Below are 23937 nucleotides of genomic sequence, written 5' to 3' on the forward strand. Positions count from 1 at the left end.
TTATGACCAGTATCAGTTTATGTGGTTCATTTTCTTTTTTCTAATTTGAAAATATTTTTACTTGTTCCGACTGGTGTGATAATTTTCAAGATATGGGATATATAGTCTTACCGTACAATACTAAGTTTTAACTTTAGTATTAATGTCCCAAACTGCTTATTTTCTGCTAGACGATGTCTTTTCCCAGTGAATATAGGGTTTTTGTAAGGAAAGTTTTTACATACTACATATAGAATACTTCCGAGACCACACTGTTTTTTCTCATCACAATTATGTAGAAATAGTAGTGAGCAACAGTTTTCACACTTGTTTTAACTGGTCGACAGATGTACAAACTCTATACCACCCTACGTCCCTGACGCCAGTCAAACACCAGATTTTCATTATGAAGATTGTCTTCATGACTGTTTTCATATTCATTTTCAATTTTTAATTTTAGAAAAACAAGTTCATTCTCCTAGAAGTAACATACTTTCCGTCAAATTGACCGTTGACGTTGTCCCATGGAAAAGTCACCGGGTGCAATTTTGATATTGCAAAATCTGGTCAAAGGGACGTAACGTCACAATATTTCGCGGAATCCGCTAGACGGCGTTCATTTACTGTTACTTGACCTTAATATGAAACTGATTAAGATAACTTTTTACTTATTTCGGAATGGGTTCATTTATTATTAAGAGTTTAGAAAAGAAGAAGACATAATCTATGTTGACAATAAACTATGAAGAATAATGTCTGGAATTGGCTTTTGATTTTCATGTTTTCGTATCTAACCTTCAATTAGAACTAATAAAACTGGACTGGCTATAAATATAGACTCAATTAAGCTACGCATAATGTCATAAATGTGTTTTTGAACCTTTATTTGTTTAAGGGGTCATCCATAATTGTCAACCATTTTCCAAAGTGTACAAAACGTACACTTGGGGGGAGATACACAAAACTGATGGAAAGTTTCAAACACTAAATTCTTTGAATGTTTTGATTTTGACAAGACGTCATTTTGTGAAAAGATTTTAAACTGGTCCTTCGATTAATTTCCTTGTAATGTATTCCAAAACAGTAAACCAATAAAACGGAAGTAAACTTATTTTTCTTATTATAAGCCTCCTTTAATTAGGAGCACCTCCATATGAAGTTGAACCTTAACCTTAAAAATTATCCAATATATGTACACGTTACAGTATATATACATAAACGATAATAGTGCCATGAATGGCATATTTACAGGGACCTTTTATTCCTTTCACGGATTTTGCTATACTTTTTGGACCTTTTGGATTATAATAGCTCTTCATCTTTTATATAAGCTTTGGATTTCAAATATTTTGGCCACGAGCATCACTGAAGAGACATGTATTGTCGAAATGCGCATCTGGTGCAAGAAAAATGTACCGTTAATTTTATTAAATAGAAATACAGGCGGGAAATTTAAAAACTAAAAATGTTTTAAACATAACACTTTTATTGATTGCTGTCTTGAGCTCTGATTCCATCAGCAACTGTCAGTCCATACTTTACCAATGCAATATAACCATGCATTTCCCTTTCTTTGATTCTAAGCATAGTTTATGTGCCCTTTTGTTAATCTTTTGCATGCTCTAGGTGCCCTTTTTCATTGTAGTTACCACTGTGTGATAGGGGAAACACTAATCTTTGAACTCTTTATTCTAACAAAACACAGGCATCACAGATAGATGTCATCAAATAAAACAGTCAGATATGTTTTAGTTTATTTTCAATGCAAATTTCTATATTAAACTAAAATATAATAAACAGGATCTTCTTTTTATTAAGAATGATTGATTCCTCTCTTGAAATCTGAAAATGGTTGATGTACACTTTTTGAGGGAGGGTGGGGGGCCTGAAAAAGTGTACGTTTTGTACACTTTGGGAAATGGTTGACAATTATGGATGACCCCTAAATAATTGAATAATATAATGATGATAATAATAGAATCATATTCAAAACAGTGTGGCTGTGGCTATTGATTGACGACCTAAATTATCCCATTGACTGGGACAGATTGTGTGAATGTTTGTCTGTAACGACCACTGCTCACTATGTACTTTTTAATGACACTTAAACTGTGGGGTCACCAAAGGTTCTCAACACATAAATAAAGTTATTCGAAAAATAATCAGAAATAACACGATGTTTTGATTGATATCAATAATATAAATAAAAAAATATAAAGTTTATTCCTGATTAATTTTTCGAATTATTTTATTATTAAAGACGTTAAGAACCTTTGATGACCCAACGGTTTAAATTCTATAATAAGTAAATAGTGAGCAGTGGTCGTTTCAGACATACGTTCACCTAATCTGTCCCAGTCAATGGGATAATTTAGGTCGTCAATCAATGGCCACAGCCACACTGTTTTGAATATGATTCTAATAATAATAAATTCTTTATTTAAAGAGGGTAAACACAGTAAGTTACAATTACTAATCTTCCCTGAGGCCCTCATACACATGTATACAATACAAGTAAAAAAAAATATTTTTTATGCCCCACCTACCATAGTAGCGGGGCATTATGTTTTCTGCCCCACCTACGTTAGTAGCGGGGCATTATGTTTTCTGGTCTGTGGCTCCGTTCGTTCGTTCGTTCGTTCGTTCGTCCATCCGTTCGTTCGTCCGACTTCAGGTTAAAGTTTTTGGTCAAGGTAGTTTTTGATGAAGTTGAAGTCCAATCAAATTGAAACTTAGTACAATTGTTGCTTATGATATGATCTTTCTTATTTTAAAGCCCAATTACACTTTTGACCCCAATTTCATGGTCCACTGAACATAGAAAATGAAAGTAGGAGTTTCAGGTTAAAGTTTTTGGTCAAGGTAGTTTTTGATAAAATTGAAGTCCAATCAACTTGAAACTTATTACATATGTTGCTTATAATATAATCTTTCTAATTTTAATGCCAAATTAGATTATTATCCAATTTTTACAGTCCATGGAACATGGAAAAGGATAGTGCAAGTGGGGCATCCGTGTACTTTGGACACATTCTTGTTTAAAATAATAATAAGAGAAAAAAGCAAACATACATCATATAAACACAATTGTATAGACATAATAGTTCAATGTACATATACCATGATTAAAAGATATAAAACAGTTACAGATTGCATGTAGTAAATAGATATAATATACAAATCATTATAATCATACATTCTAAGAGTAATAGTTGCAATCATTTCAGACTGAATATTGGGACTGTCTCAAGTATTGTATCAAATTACCTTGAGTAACACCCCTTAAGGCATAAGGATTATTGACAGATATAAGTTGAAACTTTTGAAATAGGTACTGTGGTACTTCTTTCCACATACATTTAAATAGCAATAAATATTTGTGGTATTTGATTCTGTTTTCTACTGTCATCCATCCAAGTTCTTTAAATAAGGGAGCTGTTGGGGATAATGGGTCTGCATCAAGAATTAATCTTGCTGCTCTTTTTTGAAGTTTTAATATTCGTACTATACCTTCATTTTTACATTCTCCCCAAACAATACAGCAGTAATCGATGAGAGGCAGAATATGCCCATTATAATATGCTTTCCTGGCAATAATATCTAAAAATTTCTTTAATTTAGAAAGAAGGTATATTCTTGATGAAATGCTAGCACAAATTTGATCAATTTGATTTTTCCGGCTAAGCATGCTGTCAATTTTAACACCTAATAATTTCCCACATGATGAATTTTGTAGTGTTTCTGAATTTATTACTAAATTTGGTTAAAAAGATTGGGTTGATAATTCTGACTTGTTACAATAACCAAACATTTAGTTTTGTTGGTATTGATGAACATATTATTCATTAATATACACCAAGAGTTGATCAGTTAAAACTGTTTCTCTAATTCTTTGTCAATTTATCCCTTTCTGCACCCATGGTACAAAAAAAAATAATCAAAGTGTGGTTCTTTTGATGTCAGTTTTTGATTGGTTAAAATCGGATTATAACGTTGAATTTTCTTGCTTTTCGCTGAAGTTTCTATTGTGATGGTGGATCATTCGGAAAGAAGGAATAAGTGTGCCTGCATATTGTTTGAAAATCATTAGAGAAACAGATTCCACCACCAAATCTGGTGTAATACGATATTTATCCACTCTCAACAGTTAAATGTTAAAAAATATTTAAAACACTTGGCAAGCTCAGCAAGCCTTGAGTTTTAAATTTGAAAATCTAACTGTCTCGAGTGGATAAATATCGTATAACACTCAATGCTTTGGTAGAATCTATATAGCTTTAAAGTTATGTAGTTATTCTTGTAATTTAACAGGAAGAAGACAATGACACAGGGGGAGATAAGTCAGCTATGTGTTTTACAGATTTAAATCTGATTGATCAGCTGTTACATCTCAATATATTCAGTTACCATCTTGGTCAGATGGGTATTGTCAGGTTTGTTTAAAGTTCATTAGTACATCCTTGCTCAGTTGGAAACTGGAATAAGAACAGAATACAAAACAATACAATAAAGTGAATATAAATGTTCATGTTTGCATTTGGAATGGTCAATCATCTACAAGCACTAATTATGGGAGATTTAAAAAAAAAAATTGTGGTATAATAATAAAAGCAAAATTTGAAAGCAAGTTACATTATTACAATTGTCTTATCAATATGCACATTGTGTTCATATCAGAATATCAGTATACTCAATATTTTTCAATTTAGTTTATTTGATGTGAAGTATTTGATAAACAGAAATGGACTGTTACCCCCATCTAAATGGAATGGTCTGCTGGAAAACAGGATATCAGGTAAATATATTTTGAATATGACAGCATTATTTAGAAATTGAGAAGTTGTTTAAATTGCTGTGAATAAGTCAACATAAAATGCAAAACAGTGAAAAAAAATTGTATGTACTAAACCATATAATAAACAGTTAAATGAAAAACTTACAAAAAAATTAAATGCACAATGACATTTCCCGAATTTTGCAAGAATCTGTGGTCTTAACTATTTTGCCAACCTCTAATCTTCCCTTTATGATACAATATTATCAAATGTGTTAGTTCAAACATTTTGTTTTATGTCTAAACATTTTTCAGGAATTTGGGACTCTTGATAAACGACATTTCTCTAAACAAAGTACAAAATGTTTAATTAAGTGGTATCTTTAACTTTGTTTACTCATTAATGCTAAGGAATATATTTGTTTTCTAGAACTAGACATTGAAGATCCTTGGAACAGATATATTCCCTCTCCAGACCCTAGAATACTGTTTGTAACCACCAACTGTACAAATCTGTCACCTGCAGTTCAGGTTAGTGCATATCATCTTTGAACTTATTAAATGTTGCATATGATATGATCTTTCTAATTTTTATGCCAAATAAGATTTTTTGCCCCATTTTCACAGTCCGCTGAACATAGGAAATAATAGTGCGGATGGGGCATCCGTGTACTATGGACACATTTTTGTTTATATTTGTGACAGCTTTAATGTGAACTTTTATTGTGCTAAGAACATATGCTCAAAAAGTTTTTACGCTTGAAAAACAATCAATCAATACCGGTAAATCAAGAAGTAATAAATTATTATTGTTTGATTCTGAGTGCACAATTGCCAGGTTAAATATAGTACAGACACATTCAGGGTGAAATGCATAGGTTAATAATAAAATCTATGTCTCAGAGTCTGTCATTTATTTAAATGTGTTTAATTTGTTTGCTGTAGATACTGATACCAGAATTACTGAAGTCTCAGTTACAGTTAGCTATGAGAGGTTACCTTGATGATGGTGTATCTGTTAACAAAGACAATAGAAAAGTAAGATATCCTCAGTTGCCATAAGCCATGAGATTTTTTTGAAATAAAAGTAAATATTTGATCATTTTGAGTCTCAATTTACTTCTTTGTCACCATGTTCTATCATGCATCTCATGTATACATTGTTTATTTCACCAGCAAACTAATTTTTTTTTTTGATAGAACCAACAAAACTTGATTGCAAGGGACCCTTGCACTTGCCATTAATATGTGAATCTAAAAAATATGTAATTCATTCTTTTTTGACAAAACTTTGATATATGGGTCATTTTCAAAAAATGTTGAATTTTGAAATTGAAAAATTTATTAAAAGTTATTTTTTCAACGACCCTCTACATATTAAAAGATACAATCTTAATGATGTCAAACAAGAATTTCTTGAAACATTTTATGATCGGTGGTACAATATTTTGTCTATCCTGTTACCATTTTCAAAAGAAATTTTGGGTTATTAAGAAAAGGTTTAGATAAAATGTTAAGCTTGTTTTACGTAGCCAATTAGATGGTTTTCAAAAGAATACACTTCTATATATATTCATTCTGTAAAATAATAGATTATTTGCCAATTTTCCAGGTTGTACTGAAAAATGCCCCATAAAATTTGTTTTCAAAGGTTGTAAAAATTACCACCAGTAATGCAAGTCTAAGATAGCAATTTATATTGTTCGGCATTTTTTCATCCTTTCAAATAAACCCAACATCAAGTAAATTCCTTAAAAGTATATCCTGTTACCTTTTTGTCTATCCTGTTACCGATGTCAGTATTGCACCTGCAAATGCTTAATTGGGAAGATTAAGACGTTATAAACTTAAGATGAGTTCAAACAATGAAATATTTCATTCGTTTTGCACCTATATGTTAAGATAAAAAAAATAACGACGTTTTTGTCTACAATTGTCTATCCTGTTCCTGTAACCATAGCAACCATAGTAACAGGATAGACATAACAGGATAGACAAATTTCTTCGTTTTTGATTGCTGTTTTGAAATGACTACTCCCTTTGGTGAAGTGATTATGGTTTTCTATTGTGAATTTGGTTACCATCATGTTTTTGCACTTTTTAAAAGCATACTGTTGGTGTAATTAATGAAAATTGTTGGTAACAGCATAGACATGAAGAAAAGTACACTCTTTTTTTTTTCACTAAATGTCTTGAAATATCTTTTCTCTACACTGTCGTTTAAGAAACGAGGCGTTTTAAATGTAAAGATTACTTTGCACTTTTGAAATCAACACTGACTGATTCAATATTCATAGGGAGAATAATTTAATGACTGATTTAAGTAGCGGTAACAGGATAGACATGAACCTCCCGTACGCTGATTGAATTTAGTTTGTAGATAATATGTTACATACAATAAAAAAGAAGCTACGATTTTTCGTTAGAGTAATTATTAACGTTCTTAAAAAGTCCCTTGTGCAGATTTCAAGGCGATCAGAAAATCGGAAAAAAATCATTTGAAATTTGGTTTTCTGACACTGTACGCACACAAATACCCGCAAAATCGGACTTAAATGTAGTTTAATCTTATCAAAATAGATGTAAGGTGTGTTTATTATTAATGTTCTGAATCACAAATCCAACAAGCTTTCATTTAAGCCATAACAACTTAAATTTCCATTAGCAATAAAAAAAAAATAGCATGGTGTACTGAAAATTCAACATTTTTTGAAAATGACCCATATATAAGTATTATAGATATTATTCTCTTTTTTGTCAGGTTACTATTCCTCAGCTCTTATTGTGGTATAAACATGATTTTAGTCACCAGCAAGTTCAGGAGTTTAGTGCAGAAAATGAGGGAATTATTCACATAATAGCAGGTCACATGACTGGACAGCAGCAGACGTCACTCCAGGAATTGTTAGAGATAGATAGAGTGCATTCATACTCAGGAGAAAATATTGGTATACATTATATTGAAATTTTGAAATTAAAATCCCTCTTAACTTTTATACTCTGTCAGCTATAATTTTCACACAATATGATGACAGAACAGGAATAGAATTGTAGTATCATAGTTTCAAGAAAAATTTATAAATCTGGAAATGATTTATCCAATAAAATTTCTTGTGGTTCATAGGCAATAAAACCTATAATATTAAGCAGTTCTAAGTTATCCCTAATATCCTCTGTGTAATCTTACAACTCTTTTTTAATGATATTGAACCGTAATTAGGTTAAAATCCTGAGCATACTGTATCTGAAGTATTAATTTAAGACATTGAAAATATAATTATTAGTAAGTGATTTAACATAACTTTCAGATGAAACTGGGAGAAAAGAATTACCATTCAAAGTTGAAGAACAGTCAGTGAGAGGAGAATTTCTAGTTGCTTTTGATAATACACATCTCTTACAAAATCAGATATTTACAAAAGGACATAAAAGAATGACTTCACTACCAAAGAATATTGATTTGTCTATAAGTAAATCAGTGACAAGTAGCACAAAAAGTTTTGGTAAATATGCTCCAAAACATTCTCTTACTCCAGCAACATTAGAGTATGTCAAGTTAGAATGCCCTCTAGTGGCGACCTTGGTTAGTTTAGTCTGTGATGATGAACTTGATGACCTTGATCCACAGTTTGCAGAAGATCATTTTTCTGGAGATGAAAATTTAAGAGGAAGGGCACCTTCTGAAATTAGTCTTGTTGATATCAGAAGTTACCGTTATCAAAAACTAACAGACAGTTATCCCTCTCTGAAACAACATCTACTGAACTATATTGTTCCAATTGCTGGTTCACAGGATGAGGAGATAATTAAGAGCCGTGATCCAGTGTTAAAACTTATCACTAGTTCAATATCCGATAAATTGAAAGCTTGTATGCTTTGCCTGCATTGCAGCCAACCATTCCAAGATGTTGTTAAATCAGTCTTGAATTCTTTAATAACAGGTTCAAAATGGCTGAAAATTTTGGAAATTTTGCATAGTTTTCCATCCACAGTAATACAAAATGATCCAAAGTATGCAGCTTTAACAGAGATATCATTAGAATGTATAATATTCCACCGCCTTTCTCAATCACCATCTCCAAGCAAATTGGTAGCAGATGAGATTTGCAGTGCTTTAAAACGATTCAATGATTGCACAAAAGCTTGTCATATACTTTTATCGATATATAAAAAGCTTCCATTGGATGTAGTTCAGGATTTGTTTCATTCATTTGATAATGTAGATATTGATAACCAGTTAAAAGAAACAGTTGCCACAAAACTAAAGGAAACAAATATTTATATAAGGGTGAGTTTTCTACTAGTTACTGTAATTGAATATTACATGTACAGGGATAATCATATAAACCATGCAAGAAATGTTTTGTGTAAAAAACTTTAAAAGTTGAAATATAAGAAACAGATTGACAATGACACTGACTTTCAAGTGTGGGAGGTTGTATTTTCAATCCCTGAAGCATCAAACTGTTATCTTTTTGTTTAAGTCTTTGATCAAAGAGAATTATTGTTATTTCAGTTGCAATTTAGCTGTACACATACTTTTAATATGAATTCACTTTTTACTAGTTTTCCTAAAAGTAAAAAGATAACAAACTGATTTTACTGTAATAGATATGGCAATTCTTTTTACAGATAACTGAGTGTGCAAAAACTTTACAAGTAAAGTTGTCAATGTCCACTGACTTCCATCATCCTGGAGATAAGGGAGACTACTACAGTTTTTTGGAAAGGTTTAATGATTGGAGAAATATAATGACAGTGATTGCCCCTGATGAAGTTTTTACAGTATTATTAAAAGCCAAAGATTACGAAACAGCTAAAAAGTGGTGCCATATGAAAAATTTCAAAAAGGACCAATGTATGGTATGCTCAATTAGCTAATATCTGTTTAGTTATAATTTTTAAATTGGATTTCCTGCTATGCCACACAATAATTCATGTTGGAAGGACCATTACCATTTAATACATGTATTAGAATTTTAGGTGGATTTAAGGTTGTTATCAATAAAAAGTAAAGATTTTATACATTTTTTCTAAAGGTAAATGGTAATACCTCATAATTGTTGAGCCTTTGTTTTTAGTGTATGCCCAGTACAGTTTATATGCTGTATTTGTTTATAAGAGAATATCAACTTGTTGAATTTATTCCTCAAACTTCATACTGTTAAAGGTTTACCTATTTCATATTTTCAATCCTATCTTACAAATAAAACTGAACATTAGTGAAACCTTGTAATCCACCTAATGTCTGATTTAGTAATAACACCTTGTTTTGAAATATTTCAGACTGTTGTTGAAAGACAGTTATTATATTTACTGAATGGGAAAACTGTGGATACTACTAAAGCTTTTCTCGTAAGTATATGTATATTTTTGTAAATTTTAAATTTAAAGAACTATATTTTATAAAAGATTCCAAAAAAATACTAGTAAGATAAATAAATAACTTAACAAATAAGAACTGAAGATGTACTGCCACTGCAGATATATTGGACAGAATAAGACCATTTATCAATATATTTTTGATTCAGTTTTTTGGTCTTTTGCTATAGCTTTTTATAGCAATACTTTCCTTAGGCATCGGCCTCAACTTCTGTTATTAAAGACAGACTATCGCAAATCACATTTGCCCTGAGATAATGTAGTACTAGTGTTTGAATACTATTCTAGTAAGATGCTTTTGAAATTTTGAGTTACTACTCTTTTGAAAAGATTACAGCTTGAATAAAAAAGGAATGAATGTTCACCGACAATTCAGATGAATTTTACTACATTTTGAAAATGAGTATCACAAAATCTACTTCTCGGATCTGTCATGGGCTGAAGAGAAATCAAAAGAAATCTACGCGAGACAGCATTTCATTCATAAATATTTTCTGCAACATGCTCTTATGTTTGGACCATAAGCCGTCAGATATTTGACAATTGATAATGGTTTGATTGATTAATACACAAGTTAAAGGGAATGTTTAAATACCGGATAATCATATGGCTTAAATTATGTTTCACGCCAAGGATGAGTATAGGTTAATATCGGCTTTGAAGTACATTGTTTGCCGGATTGGAAGGTTTTGATGCAAAAAAAAAAGGATATGGTATTTTTTGGCAAATGAACCAATTCTATCCAAAAGAGTTCAAAGGAGTAATATATATTTTAAAAAAAAAGGATATGGTATTTTTTGACAAATGAACCAATTCTATCCAAAAGAGTTCAAAGTAGTAATATATATTAACAACTATAGGCCACCATGCATACGGTCGTCATCAATGGGAAAACTCATACCATATAGTAAGCTATAAAAAGGCCCTGATATGAAACATGTGGAACAATTTTCAGACGACAAAAGTAACGGGTTAATCAGTAACAAAACAATTTACTAAAAACAAATATGAAGGACCTAAATCAATAAAAAAAAACAAACTAAAATCACAGGTCCTTCACATGGCATAGGCACAGAAAGGAATTAACAGCGCTCTCTGTGTATTTGATTTTTTTTTAGGTCTACAGTTTAAGGTAGCAATATAAATTATCAAAATTTTATATTACAAACATATGAAAAAAAAGTGATTTTTGAAAATTACTGAAGAGACAATGGTTTAGTTAAAGACATCAAAGCTGTGATATTTGAAATAATACACATCTTCAGTTGCAAACTTCCCTGAGGTGCTATCCAGCACTTTGATTGTTCACATTTTAGGCCTTAGATTGGTCACTGTAATCTTTACTGTGCTTCATTTTTTGCATTTCCTGGTATTGTACAATGCACTTAATGTTAAATTGACAGTGAAATGTTTGTGTTAAAATTTCTACAGTGAAAATAGCCAAAATAAGACTCACGATGTCCTGATACATTGTATTCAGTACTTTGGAACATTTTCTTGACAAGTTACTTTATATATTTTCAAGATTTTAGAAGATTTGAGGGAAGAAGATGGAAGCAGTTGTTTTGAGATTTGTAATAAACTGCTGGAATCACTTAACAATCAGAGAGAAATCTTGTTTATTGTCAGTTATATGCTGAAATATCTCACTATACCTCAGGAAAAACTAGAAGAATATAAACTGATCAAAATAGGATCAAAGGTAATGTATTTAAATGTAATCTTTTTATAAAATATTACTAAAGCAGATATAGAAGTGGAAGTAACTTTTATTTGTCCTTTGTGAATTTACTTACTTATTTCAAAATTTGTATCCTGCAATCCAACATCGATGCTCACTCAGTTATATTTTTTATTTCCAGTCATCTTTTTTTTTTCCATCAGCATTGTTAAAATTTAAATTTTGAAGATGAGCTTTGCAGTAAACAGATATTCTAACATCATTGTTCATCAAAGAATTTCATGATTACAGGTGTTAGTAAACAAGCAATACAAAAAATTATTTGTATTCCAATTTAGGGATCAGTTTAATGACTGTGGGACAAATATTGTACTGACTTTTGTAGGTATTTAACTAAAAAATTATTGATTGTATACTTGTCTGAATTAACTTGCATATTTTTAAGGCTCTCCTATGTTTACCCACTTCCATCCACAATGGGTACAACCATCTGGTGAAATCTCCACATCTTCTGCTAGAACAGCTCTTGATGAATATGAAGGTACCATGTATATCACTTTGTTAATTACCAATATGTTAGCATTTTGTAATACAATATCATAAAATTGAAAAGGGAAATGGGGAATGTGTCAAAGAACCAACAATCTGATGAGAGAGCAGAAAACAGCCGAAGGCTACCAATGGGTCTTCTACACAGCAAGAAAATTCCACACACTCTTTTAATGCAACATTTATACCTCCTTAAATATAAAATTTCAAATTGTACCTTTTCTCAATAGTGTGCATGCTCTGATGGATACTCATATTATTTAAGCAGAGATTTTCTTCCTTCTTTAAGAATTATGTAGCAATGAAATTTACAATGATGCGACTTAATGTGTTGTTATCTGGTAGTCATATATTAATGAAAACAAAGGATTTAATGAGTTTATAACAACCTTTAGGAAGCACATATTTGTCAAGACATTTTTTTTTACATTTAAAAGCATAATTGAGAGGAAGGCTGGCATAGAAATTTGGCATTTCTGATCAAAATGTCAGTTAGTTAAGTTTCAATCTTGAAATAGTGATATTTTGTTATTAAATATAAAAAAAGATGTGGTATGATTGCCAATGAGACAACTGTCCCCAAGAGACCAAAATGACACAGACATTAACAACTAAATAGTTCATATTATTTTCTAACAAAACATTCTTTGAAAACAGAAAAAAAACTATTGTTAAAATTAAGAATTTCAGCTGAATAAACAAAGGAAAAAACTTGTATCTATATATTTTGATGCATATTTGAAAATATGATAAAGAGTTGAAAAATTATTTTCAATAACTATTGAATTATCATTGTAGATTGAATTGGCTGGGAAGGTTTACAGTGCAATCCAAAGTGAACTAGACAACTTTGAAACGTCTGCAATTAATCTCAAGAAAGATGTATTTAACAATCTTGTTACAACTTATGCTAAGAAAGCTTTAGATTTTACAGTTGTTGTGGTCCCTATTTTAGGTATAACTATATTCATTGCTGTGACCAGAGAAACAACTCAATTCACTAATTGGTGTGGAATACTGAAAATTTGCAAATGTAGACTAAAATTCTTTTATAATAGGAAGTATTTTATACCACACAATATAACAAGAACACAATTTCCATTTAGTAATTTATGTAATTCCAGTAGATGATGAAAAAAGAATAGTGTGATGTTTTAAAAAATCTAGTAAATGTCAAACATTATTGATGAAAACTTTTCTTAGTATTAATGTATTGTCAAGTTCATTAATTTGATTATTAAAATTGTTCAGTTCACAATTTGATTTCCAAATTAATTGCATAAGGGCACCAATGGAATTGAAACAAAAAAAAAAAAAAAAAAGATAACTATATATGTCTTTGAATTTGTTGCTAAAGCATGCACACTAATGTCACTGGGTTAAATTTTACAGTATATGCTAAATGAGCTATAATTTTGCTTTAACAAGTATGTAGAGGTATAAGGTAGACTTAATATAATATGAAACTAATTGGAATCTTAAAATATTTTATATTGATTTTCAAAGAGTTTTGTCTTGTATATAGAAGTGAGTATAAAAATGATCTTCTTTATTAAACATGTATCTCTTTTTACTAGCTGTGTATTTGTTAGAACAACTGTCACAGAGCAAGACAAAGATATTACTTTTCTACAGTACTACAGCATACATTCATAATTGAATTCTCATTTTTCTTCATTTTTCCATTTAAATTTATTAAATGAAATAACCTTACTGTGCATCCTTTGTAGTCTGTTTGGTTCAAACTGTTCAATGTAATCTTTCCTCTATTCAAAATAGGCAAGGCATGCACAAAAAAATCTTTATAGTGAAATCATACCTAAAGAAGTTTTCATAGCATTAAAGTATGTCATGCCTTTTGTTCACTTGAAATCTGATGATCAGTGGTATTATGAGTTTTATCAGATAGAAGCTAAAAGTCTTAGCTAATGGATACTTCAGGCTCTGAGAAGAAGTTAAATTGTTATTGATTTTCTTGTAAAGCAGGCAATACATATCTTTGTCTTACAAATTTATTTGCTTTAATTGTTAAAATAATTTCTGTAAACATATTAAAAATCTTGCAGCAAGTTAAAAATTATCTAGCTTTCTTATAAGTCTGCCATACATAATGCCAAAATATGCTGTATTTACTTGCTTTGTCATATAAAAAAACTTTTGGTTTTACTGATTCCAAAAGTAGCACAACTGAAAAAAATATTCTTATCTTAGCTATTATCAAAGGTCTTTCATGTAAAAGTTATCTGATAATAAATCTATTTGTGATGTTGCTAGTAAGGCCATTATATGCAATGTTTGCATTTTCTTTTCTTTTTTTTTTCTAAATTTTATTATCAAATAAAAGTATATTTTTTTATTTAGTGCTTTGCCAATTATTACCAACAGCTACAAGTTAAGCTTCCTATTCACAATATTAATAAAAGGAAAAACATTTTTTACTATATAATAAATTACAGTATAAATTGTAGGGGAACATTTTTTTTTAAATGAATTCAAATTTCTGATTTGATATATGACTTAAATTCAGATTTTAGTGATTCAACAATTATTCAAATTTCATGTGAGAAAACTGGTAATATAATCATATTTATTTAAGAAATTGTAAAAATGTAAGACAGATTACCAGTTATTTTGATTTGTAAACATGCACAAAAAATATTCATTCACATCAATCTTCCTTCCTCTTTACTTTATATCATATGTATAGTGACAAAATAAACAGCTGTGGGTTTAATATTGTTTTATTTTAAATTTCTAACATTTTTGTATTTAGAGAAAGACAGAAGTCAATCTGTGATGTCAACAGCTTCCTCAGACAGATTAGACGGACCATCAGATTTACCTCCCACTCCAACAAAGACATCGGTTTTCTCAGAGTCTGTCAGAAGCCAGAGGAGGAGCATTGATATATCAGGTAAGCAATTGATAAAAATTGTAATTAGTTTAAAAGAAACCATGAGAGGGTTATCACTTTCAGCAGTCACTACTCAGTCATTACAGCTGAACGGACGTCCTGGGTCAGCTCTCCTTTACCGGCTATTTCGATGAGGGTTTACTGATCGATGGGTCAACGACTTGCTACTTTCGATGACAAAAACCAATCCAACGCTGTACAGAGTCAGAATGCGTCAGGCATTATCCGCTTAACCCGCGTCAGCATACTCTCCAAAACCCATTATGGATGGGGGAGTGTTATGTCGTCTGACGTCTGAGGGCTGTATCCGAGGTGTTGAATAACGGATCTCCATTTTACTGTCCCACGATAGTGGTCCTTTTTATGCTCCCTGTCATCGTTAATACTACGTCCGAGACTCTTCGACCAGTACTCCATAATCTTGGTTAGTGGGCTGCCAAGCTGACCAATCTGGCCCTGAAAGCAGCCATTGTGAAGACATAACATCAAAATAGTCAACAAAAGAAAAACCAAAACAACTCACAAAACCAAGATGGCGATCTACCAAAATGGCTTCCTCCACCAGTTCCTGACAGATGACACAAAATTATTTAAACATTTCCATCATCACTTTCAGAAAGATCTTTATTCAATCTGTAGATTCATGCATATATCATGGTACAAATGTATAAACTATAGATTATGTTTCAATGAGTAATCTCTCCATTTAAAGATAGGTGTTTTTTGTAAATACATGTAAAAAATTACAAAAGTCACAAAATGTTGAGTGCTAAAACATTTTTTTCTTGTAAAAAGGTTTATAATATGGAATTACACAATATACAAATAAAAAATATACTAATAGTATTTTAATAACGTTTGATAGTATGCATTTTATGTGTTTGGATTTCTTTTGAAAATATTTAAGATTTTTTCACTCATGTTTGAATGGAGAATTTTTTTGTTAAGAGATGACAAAATTCATGATAATAATTAATTTGTGTGTCTTCATCTTTCAATAAGATTAAGGAGGTATAAGGCACTTTAGCAAATTGTTGAAGACATTCTCTGATCATCGAGATGAAGAGCAGCAATAACTGATGTCTGTTATTTACCCACTACATCAAGAGATTGTTATCTTGTTTAAAATCCATCCAATATTTCTTTTCTAGATGGTGACTTGTTTGAATGTATATATGATAATCACTTTATATTTCAGCTTCACCAAGAGCTTCCATCAGTGGACCATCAGGAATGTCACATAACAAAATATCACCCACAAAGAAGTCAAAGTTCAATGCTACTAAATTTGTCATGCCCTTAGAACCACCAAGTCCTGATAAATGGCAACCAGATAACTCGACAGATACATGTATGGTCTGTAAAGTAGAGAGATTCAGCATGGTAAGGAGCTCCACTAATACTAACATTAATATTTCAAGCCCTCATTTTAATTAAAAACTCCTATTCATCATGGCATGAACTTTTGATACAATTAAAATATGTCACTTATCCTGGATTTTGATGGGTGCTCTTATATGAATGATTGATTGATATTTTCTTACCGGTAGTCACTTTATGCATTCAGGCGTTCATTTGGCTAAGGGACTTAACATTGTAAGTAACTTTTAAGATATGTGCATTTTGTATCAAGTAAAGATGTTTAGCACTATAATGAATTTCACAAGTGTGTCAGATAGTGGTTAACCATGGCAAATAGTTCAACAGATATCAAGTTTTTATACGACCGCAAAATTTGAAAAAATTTTCGTCGTATATTGCTATCACGTTGGTGTGTCGTCTGCGTCGTCGTCGTCGTCGTCATCCGAATACTTTTAGTTTTCGCACTCTAACTTTAGTAAAAGTGAATAGAAATCTATGAAATTTTAACACAAGGTTTATGACCACAAAAGGAAGGTTGGGATTGATTTTGGGAGTTTTGGTTCCAACAGTTTAGGAATTAGGGGCCAAAAAAGGGCCCAAATAAGCATTATTCTTGGTTTTCGCACAATAACTTTAGTTTAAGTAAATAGAAATCAATGAAATTTTAACACAATGTTGATGACCACAAAAGGAAGGTTGGTATTGATTTTGGGATTTTGGGTCCCAACAGTTTAGGAATTAGGGTCCAAAAAGGGACCCAAATAAGCATTTTTCTTGGTTTTCGCACCATAACTTTAGTATAAGTAAATAGAAATCTATAAAATTTAAACACAAGGTTTATGACCATAAAAGGAAGGTTGGTATTGATTTTGGGAGTTTTGGTCCCAACAGTTTAGGAATAAAGGGCCCAAAGGGTCCAAAATTAAACTTTGTTTGATTTCATCAAAAATTGAATAATTTGGGTTCTTTGATATGCCGAATCTGACTGTGTATGTAGATTCTTAATTTTTGGTCCCGTTTTCAAATTGGTCTACATTAAGGTCCAAAGGGTCCAAAATTAAACTTAGTTTGATTTTAACAAAAATTGAATCCTTGGGGTTCTTTGATATGCTGAATCTAAAAATGTACTTAGATTTTTTATTATTGGCCCAGTTTTCAAGTTGGTCCAAATCGGGGTCCAAAATTAAACTTTGTTTGATTTCATCAAAAATTGAATAATTGGGGTTCTTTGATATGCCAAATCTAACTGTGTATGTAGATTCTTAAATTTTTGGTCACGTTTTAAAATTGGTCTACATTAAAGTCCAAAGGGTCCAAAATTAAACTAAGTTTGATTTTAACAAAAATTAAATTCTTGGGCCTCTTTGATATGCTGAATCTAAACATGTACTTAGATTTTTGATTATGGGCCCAGTTTTCAAGTTGGTCCATATCAGGATCCAAAATTATTATATTAAGTATTGTGCAATAGCAAGAAATTTTCAATTGCACAGTATTCAGCAATAGAAAGAAATCTTCAATTGCACAGTATTGTGCAATAGCAAGAAATCTTCAATTGCACAGTATTGTGCAATAGCAAATATTTTCAATTGCACAGTATTGCACAATAGCAAGAAATATCTAATTGCACAATATTGTGCAATAGCAAGAAATTCCAATTGGATTTCAATTGGAGTTATCTTTATTTGTCCAGAATAGTAGTTGAATCAACTTAAATCATTGTTTTATACAATATACAATGTATATTCACTTTTACTACCAACTGATAGATTAAAACAATCTTTACCATTCAGTAATAACAAGCACTTTTTTTACATTTTAATATTTTATGATGTATTTAAATGAGTAGTTATTGTTGCAAACTTCATTAGAAATTTGACTTGAGATCAGTTTTGAAATAAGGGAAAGGGGGATGTGAAAAAAAAATTGGGGGGTCAATTTTTTTCATTTCAGATTTCATAAATAAAAAGAAAATTTATTCAAACATTTTTTTGAGAGGATTAATATTCAACAGCATAGTGAATTGCTCAAAGGCAAAACAAAAATTTTAAGTTCATTAGACCACATTCATTCTGTGTCAGAAACCTATGCTGTGTCAACTATTTAATCACAATCCAAATTGAGAGCTGAATCCAGCTTGAATGTTGTGTCCATACTTGCCCCAACTGTTCAGGGTTCAACCTCTGCGGTCGTATAAAGCTGCACCCTGCGGAGCATCTGGTTCATTTTTGCCTACCAACATTTGTAGACATGCACTGGTATTATCCCTTTGTCCTTTTATTTACAGTTCAATAGAAGACATCATTGTAGAAGATGTGGCCGTGTGGTGTGTGGCACATGTTCTACCAAGAAATCTATGGTTAAGAATATCAGTGTGAGAACTTGTGATGACTGTTACAAACAAATATTTGGAGACAGGTATGATAGCTTGTTTGTTTACACAATCACTTTAAAATATTTTTTTCATTTATTCATTTATTTTTGTGGGTATCAACTTTAGTGGTTTGAAGAAAACTTGCGTTTTCATGGAGATTTGCTGGTTGAACATTTGAATTTGTGATTCATCTGTACCCATGTAAACCATGAAAATTGGCATCCATTGAATAACAATGAACCCACAGTAATTATAATCCATTAACATAGAAATCAGGAGATGTTTGAAGAGGCCCTCCCATCCCCTAACCTGGGATAGTGGTTGGACATTACATTGTTAAGAACAAATTAAAACACCTCATTTTCATAAAACAGATATCTACAAAATTCCTTTTACCTAGTCATTTGTATCTGTATACTATTGGATATGAAGTATTTATGTAAGAAATTAACTCAACCATACAAAGAGTTCAAAATTGCCACAAGTGTAGAAAAGTTAATAATTGAATAAACGGAAACTGTCATAGAAATCTAAACATCAACAAAAACTTTAAAAGACTTAATTAGGTAAAGAAGTAAACAGACAAGATTCCAGACACAGGCACATGAACATGTGTTAAATAACATGAATTCATTTATTCTTTTCATATGTAATTCACATATAGAAATAGGTAAATGTGGTATGATTGATAGTGAGACAACTGTCACAAGACCACTGGACAAAGAATCTATTATTGCTTAAAACCCATACCCTATAGCAAGCTATAAAAGTCTAGGTATAAAAAAAATGTTAAACAATTCAAAAGAGAAAAATCAGAAACCTGATCTATATTAGTTCAATTAACAAAAAGTAAACATGGCATACAGCAACCAATGACAACCACATATAAAGAATGTGGCAGGGTTTAACATGTTTGATAGTGCTTAACCAGCCCCTAACCTGGAACAGTAATAAAATAGCACAACATAGAAATAAATAATCAGTTGGAACAGGTTTGACTCATCAGATAGATACTTCGAACAAAACAAATTACAGTAAAACCTGTATAAACCGGCCGGCTACGGGACTATGAAAGAGGGCCGGTTTGGACAGTGAACCGGTTTATTCAGGTTTCCGTTTTGACCGGAAGTTAAGTACTTGTGACGTCCGATATTTTGCCTGTAAAAGTTCTCTTTGATTGTGAATTATCACAGGTATTTGGGGCATGGACCCCCCTTTTTTGGACCTCACTAAAAAAAAAAATTGTTTGGTGTTTTTTTATTTATTTTCAATTTTCTACAATGTATGAACATATATCAAGTCTCAACAATCAATTTAATTTTCACTTGGGGCTCGTATGGATAGTAAAAAAGTTATTGCAATCGACTAGCAATGGATTGTTGAGACTTGATATATGTTCATACATTGTAGAAAATTGAAAATAAATAAAAAAACACCAAACAATTTTTCTTTTAGTGAGGTCCAAAAAAGGGGGGTCCATGCCCCAAATACCTGTGTGAATTATATCTGATAAATTAAAATACTTTCACTTCGTTTTTCATTGTTTGCCTTTGCATCATAATGCTCGCGTTGTTTGGATTGTGAGACGAGAGTTTCGATTTACTTCCATGATTATTAATTTGAAATGTTAAAATGGCCGATTAAAAAGCCAGAATATAATCAAACGTAATTTCATCACTATCGAAACGTTGTCGTACAGTGTACAATACCCATTGATTGTTGTCATCTGGGTGTTTTTCATTATCAAGGTCATGTCTTTAGAGATTCACAACAGGGAATCGAGGATTTCGAAATCACAATGAAAATTTCTTACTCTGCAATTTAAATTTGTTTATCCAAGTACACGTAATTTCAATCCAAGATATATTCGGTGTTTTTTTTCGTTTAACTGACACGTTTATAATGTTTTAATAAATAATACAGCTCACTCCTGTACGATTGTAAGTTCACAGTTTAACACCTGACTAATTGATTATCCTGAAAAGCCATATTGTATAAACAAATATGTTTTGATTGCATATCGGTCATTGAAATTAATTAGACAAACCGGTTTTGACAGGTAATAATTAATGTAATTAAGAGTATTGGGACTTCATAATTAGACCGGAATTCGGAATACACAGGGTCCGGTATACTAAGGGTATTTTAACAAAGACTTTGAAGAGGAAAACATGGGACTTTCATTTTCGGCCGGAATGGACAGAAAACCGGTTTATTCAGGGTCCGGTATAATCAGGTTTGACTGTAAGATATAATTTAAGATGTAGAGACATCACTTTTTGGGAGAGAACTTTTATGCGAGAATTGACAATACTATACAAATTACAAATTTAATTATCTTCATACAGGCCAGCTCTAACTTTCTTAAAGTAGTAGGCTACATCATAAATTGTGCTGTTAATTAGATATGCTTATAATTAACAATAAGCACATAGAACTAATCTAAGAGTACTCACAGTTGTTACTGAAAGCTATTTTAAAGCTCAATTTCTATTTATAAATAACCCATGATCTTTCAGACTAAAGTGCCAATTAGTACACCTCAGACATTTATATAAAGACGTCTTAAGCAGTCTAAGAAAAGCATGACCATGTACAATGCCAAAATATAAGTATGGACAGGATGCAAGACCATTTATATAAGTGTTTATACCTGAATATAACATATTTAGTTTTATTAAACTTCTTAAAATAAAATCAATGTTAGTACATTTATCAATAAAGAAAATGCTCAAATTCAACTGCTGGTGGACTGCTACTCCCCCTGGGTATCATTTAATAGCTCGATGGTCAGTACTAAGATGCTGTCATAACATACTGTGGATTCATTATTATTCGTTGAATACCAATTTTCGTGGATTTCGTGTTGACCTTGGAACCACAAATTTCAATGCCTAATGAATTACAAATGTTATATAGAAATGTATGCAGACTGGCAAAACCACCAAATCAAATATCCACGAAAATGAGGTTTTTTTTCAATCCACGAAAATTGGTACCCACACAAATGAATGGATCAACAGTACTTTAAATACTAATATAGTCACTTTAATTTTGTGCATTTGTTATATTAGAATTCAGGAAGTTGTAGAAGAAGAAATGTATAAACAGAGGGGAGATAACTCTGCACAGTCTAGTTTATCTAGAATCATGAGTCCTGGACTACATGTTATAGAAGAGCCCCTTAGTATGGCTGACACTATACAACACACAGAGATGCTGTGGAAACTAGAGACTGATGAGGATGAAGCTAATGAATTTACAAGAGAAGATTTCTATTTTGAACAGGTCAGTATGTTCTGGTTGTGTGACATTACTGTAAACCAACATTTTGAGCAGCTGTTTTATTTCAAATATAACCCTTATCTAGCAATTTTGTGGTGATTTTTTTTTGTGATTTTGTTCTTTTTCTTATGCGTTTATTCATTTTTGAAAAGGAAGACCATTTTTTACATATTCCAAATCTTTTCTAGTTGCGAAAATCGCATGGTTTACAGTTTCATAATGCAGCAAAATAAATTGATTTATAAGAATCCAGATCTCAATTTTTGTGTTTATTTATTAAACAAACAACGAAAAAGAAATTTAAAATTTGTGTGAATATTTTGATTATAAGATATTTCACCACTCTCAATTAAATTAAAATATTTGAAAATTTATTTGCCAAGAGTTAAGAAATATCAAATCCCACTTAATGCAGTGATATAATCTATGTATAATTGATTTTCATAGATACATGTAACATTTAATCACTATGTTGCTTTAATTTACATAAGCTATACTTGACATTCAAACTTTGTTTTAAAATTACAGGCTCCTAGTACCTCATTATGTTTATCTATACTTGGCCTCCATGGAGATACTAAACTAAGTGGAAAGTTGATGTTAGAAATGTGTGATGATTTATCAAAACATCTGAAGCAGTTAGCTCCTGGTATTCCTAACCCGGAGGTGGATTACAGCCTGCTCCTAAGGTAAAGTTACCAGAAAGCTTTTACAATCTTTTAGCTAGTTTTTTTCATCTAACTAGATGCAGTGTAGAGCTTGCTTCCAAAGTATGTAATGTATGTTAATTAATGTTTATCTTCATTCTTTAATCAAAGCAGTTTCTTTGAATTAATGAGTTTCTGTAAAAAAAATCAGATAAAGAGTATTTTAAGTCTGAACAGGGAATTTATGAATTCCGATAGTTATTGTTGTGCACTCTGCACTGAAACACTAACCTGAGAAACATATATCTGTTCTTTTAAAAAGCAATGAATAAGTAAATCTATGAACTTGAATTTGTATTAAATTTCAAGAAAATTATTTTTTACTGTATTGTAACTCGTTTACATGAGAGAGCTGGATTTTCATAACTTTTGTTTCTTGCTTTTTAGCTCACCTGGCCTGAAGGGCCAAGTGAGCTTTTCTCATCACTTGGCGTTCGTCGTCAGTCGTCCATCGTCATCGTCTGTCGTTAACTTTTTACATTTTGAACTTCTTCTAGAGAACCACTGAATGGAATGAAACCAAACATGGCATGAATGTTCCTTATGAGGTGCTGACCAAGTGTTGTTATTTTGTAGCCAATTCATCATCCAAGATGGCCGCCAGCGGGGGACTTAGTTTAACATAGGACCCTATGGGAAATACATACAAATGACTTCTTTTAGAGAACCACTGAATGAAATGAAACCAAACACAGCATGAATGTTTCTTATGAGGTGCTGACTAAGTGTTGTTACTTTGTAGCCGATCCATCATCCAAGATGGCTGCCAGCGGTGGACTTAGTTTAACATAGGACCCTATGGGAAATACATACAAATGTCTTCTTTTAGAGAACCACTGAATGGAATGAAACCAAACATAGCATGAATGTTCCTTGTGAGGTGCTGACCAAGTGTTGTTACTTTGTAGCCGATCCATTGTCCAAGATGGC

General features: G+C 31.4%; 1 protein-coding gene across 2 annotated transcripts in view; it reads left to right on the forward strand.

The window, feature by feature from the left end:
* Positions 1-23937, forward strand: part of LOC139516906 (uncharacterized) — a 63033-nt gene that overhangs the window by 27019 nt on the left and 12077 nt on the right. The window contains exons 16-32 of one of the 2 annotated variants that reach the window (XM_071307332.1): positions 4291-4412; positions 4689-4774; positions 5184-5284; positions 5699-5791; positions 7515-7701; positions 8062-9041; positions 9386-9616; positions 10040-10108; positions 11661-11837; positions 12262-12357; positions 13164-13320; positions 13872-13892; positions 15139-15279; positions 16478-16662; positions 18929-19059; positions 22090-22303; positions 22829-22989. In XM_071307332.1, the coding sequence (XP_071163433.1) occupies positions 4291-4412; positions 4689-4774; positions 5184-5284; positions 5699-5791; positions 7515-7701; positions 8062-9041; positions 9386-9616; positions 10040-10108; positions 11661-11837; positions 12262-12357; positions 13164-13320; positions 13872-13892; positions 15139-15279; positions 16478-16662; positions 18929-19059; positions 22090-22303; positions 22829-22989 (3152 nt within the window). The remainder of the gene's footprint in view (positions 1-4290; positions 4413-4688; positions 4775-5183; positions 5285-5698; positions 5792-7514; positions 7702-8061; positions 9042-9385; positions 9617-10039; positions 10109-11660; positions 11838-12261; positions 12358-13163; positions 13321-13871; positions 13893-15138; positions 15280-16477; positions 16663-18928; positions 19060-22089; positions 22304-22828; positions 22990-23937) is intronic. The other variant, XM_071307333.1, reaches the window with a different exon arrangement.

The sequence above is a fragment of the Mytilus edulis genome, chromosome 3 (assembly GCF_963676685.1).
Source record: "Mytilus edulis chromosome 3, xbMytEdul2.2, whole genome shotgun sequence".
NCBI classification, from domain to species: domain Eukaryota; kingdom Metazoa; phylum Mollusca; class Bivalvia; order Mytilida; family Mytilidae; genus Mytilus; species Mytilus edulis.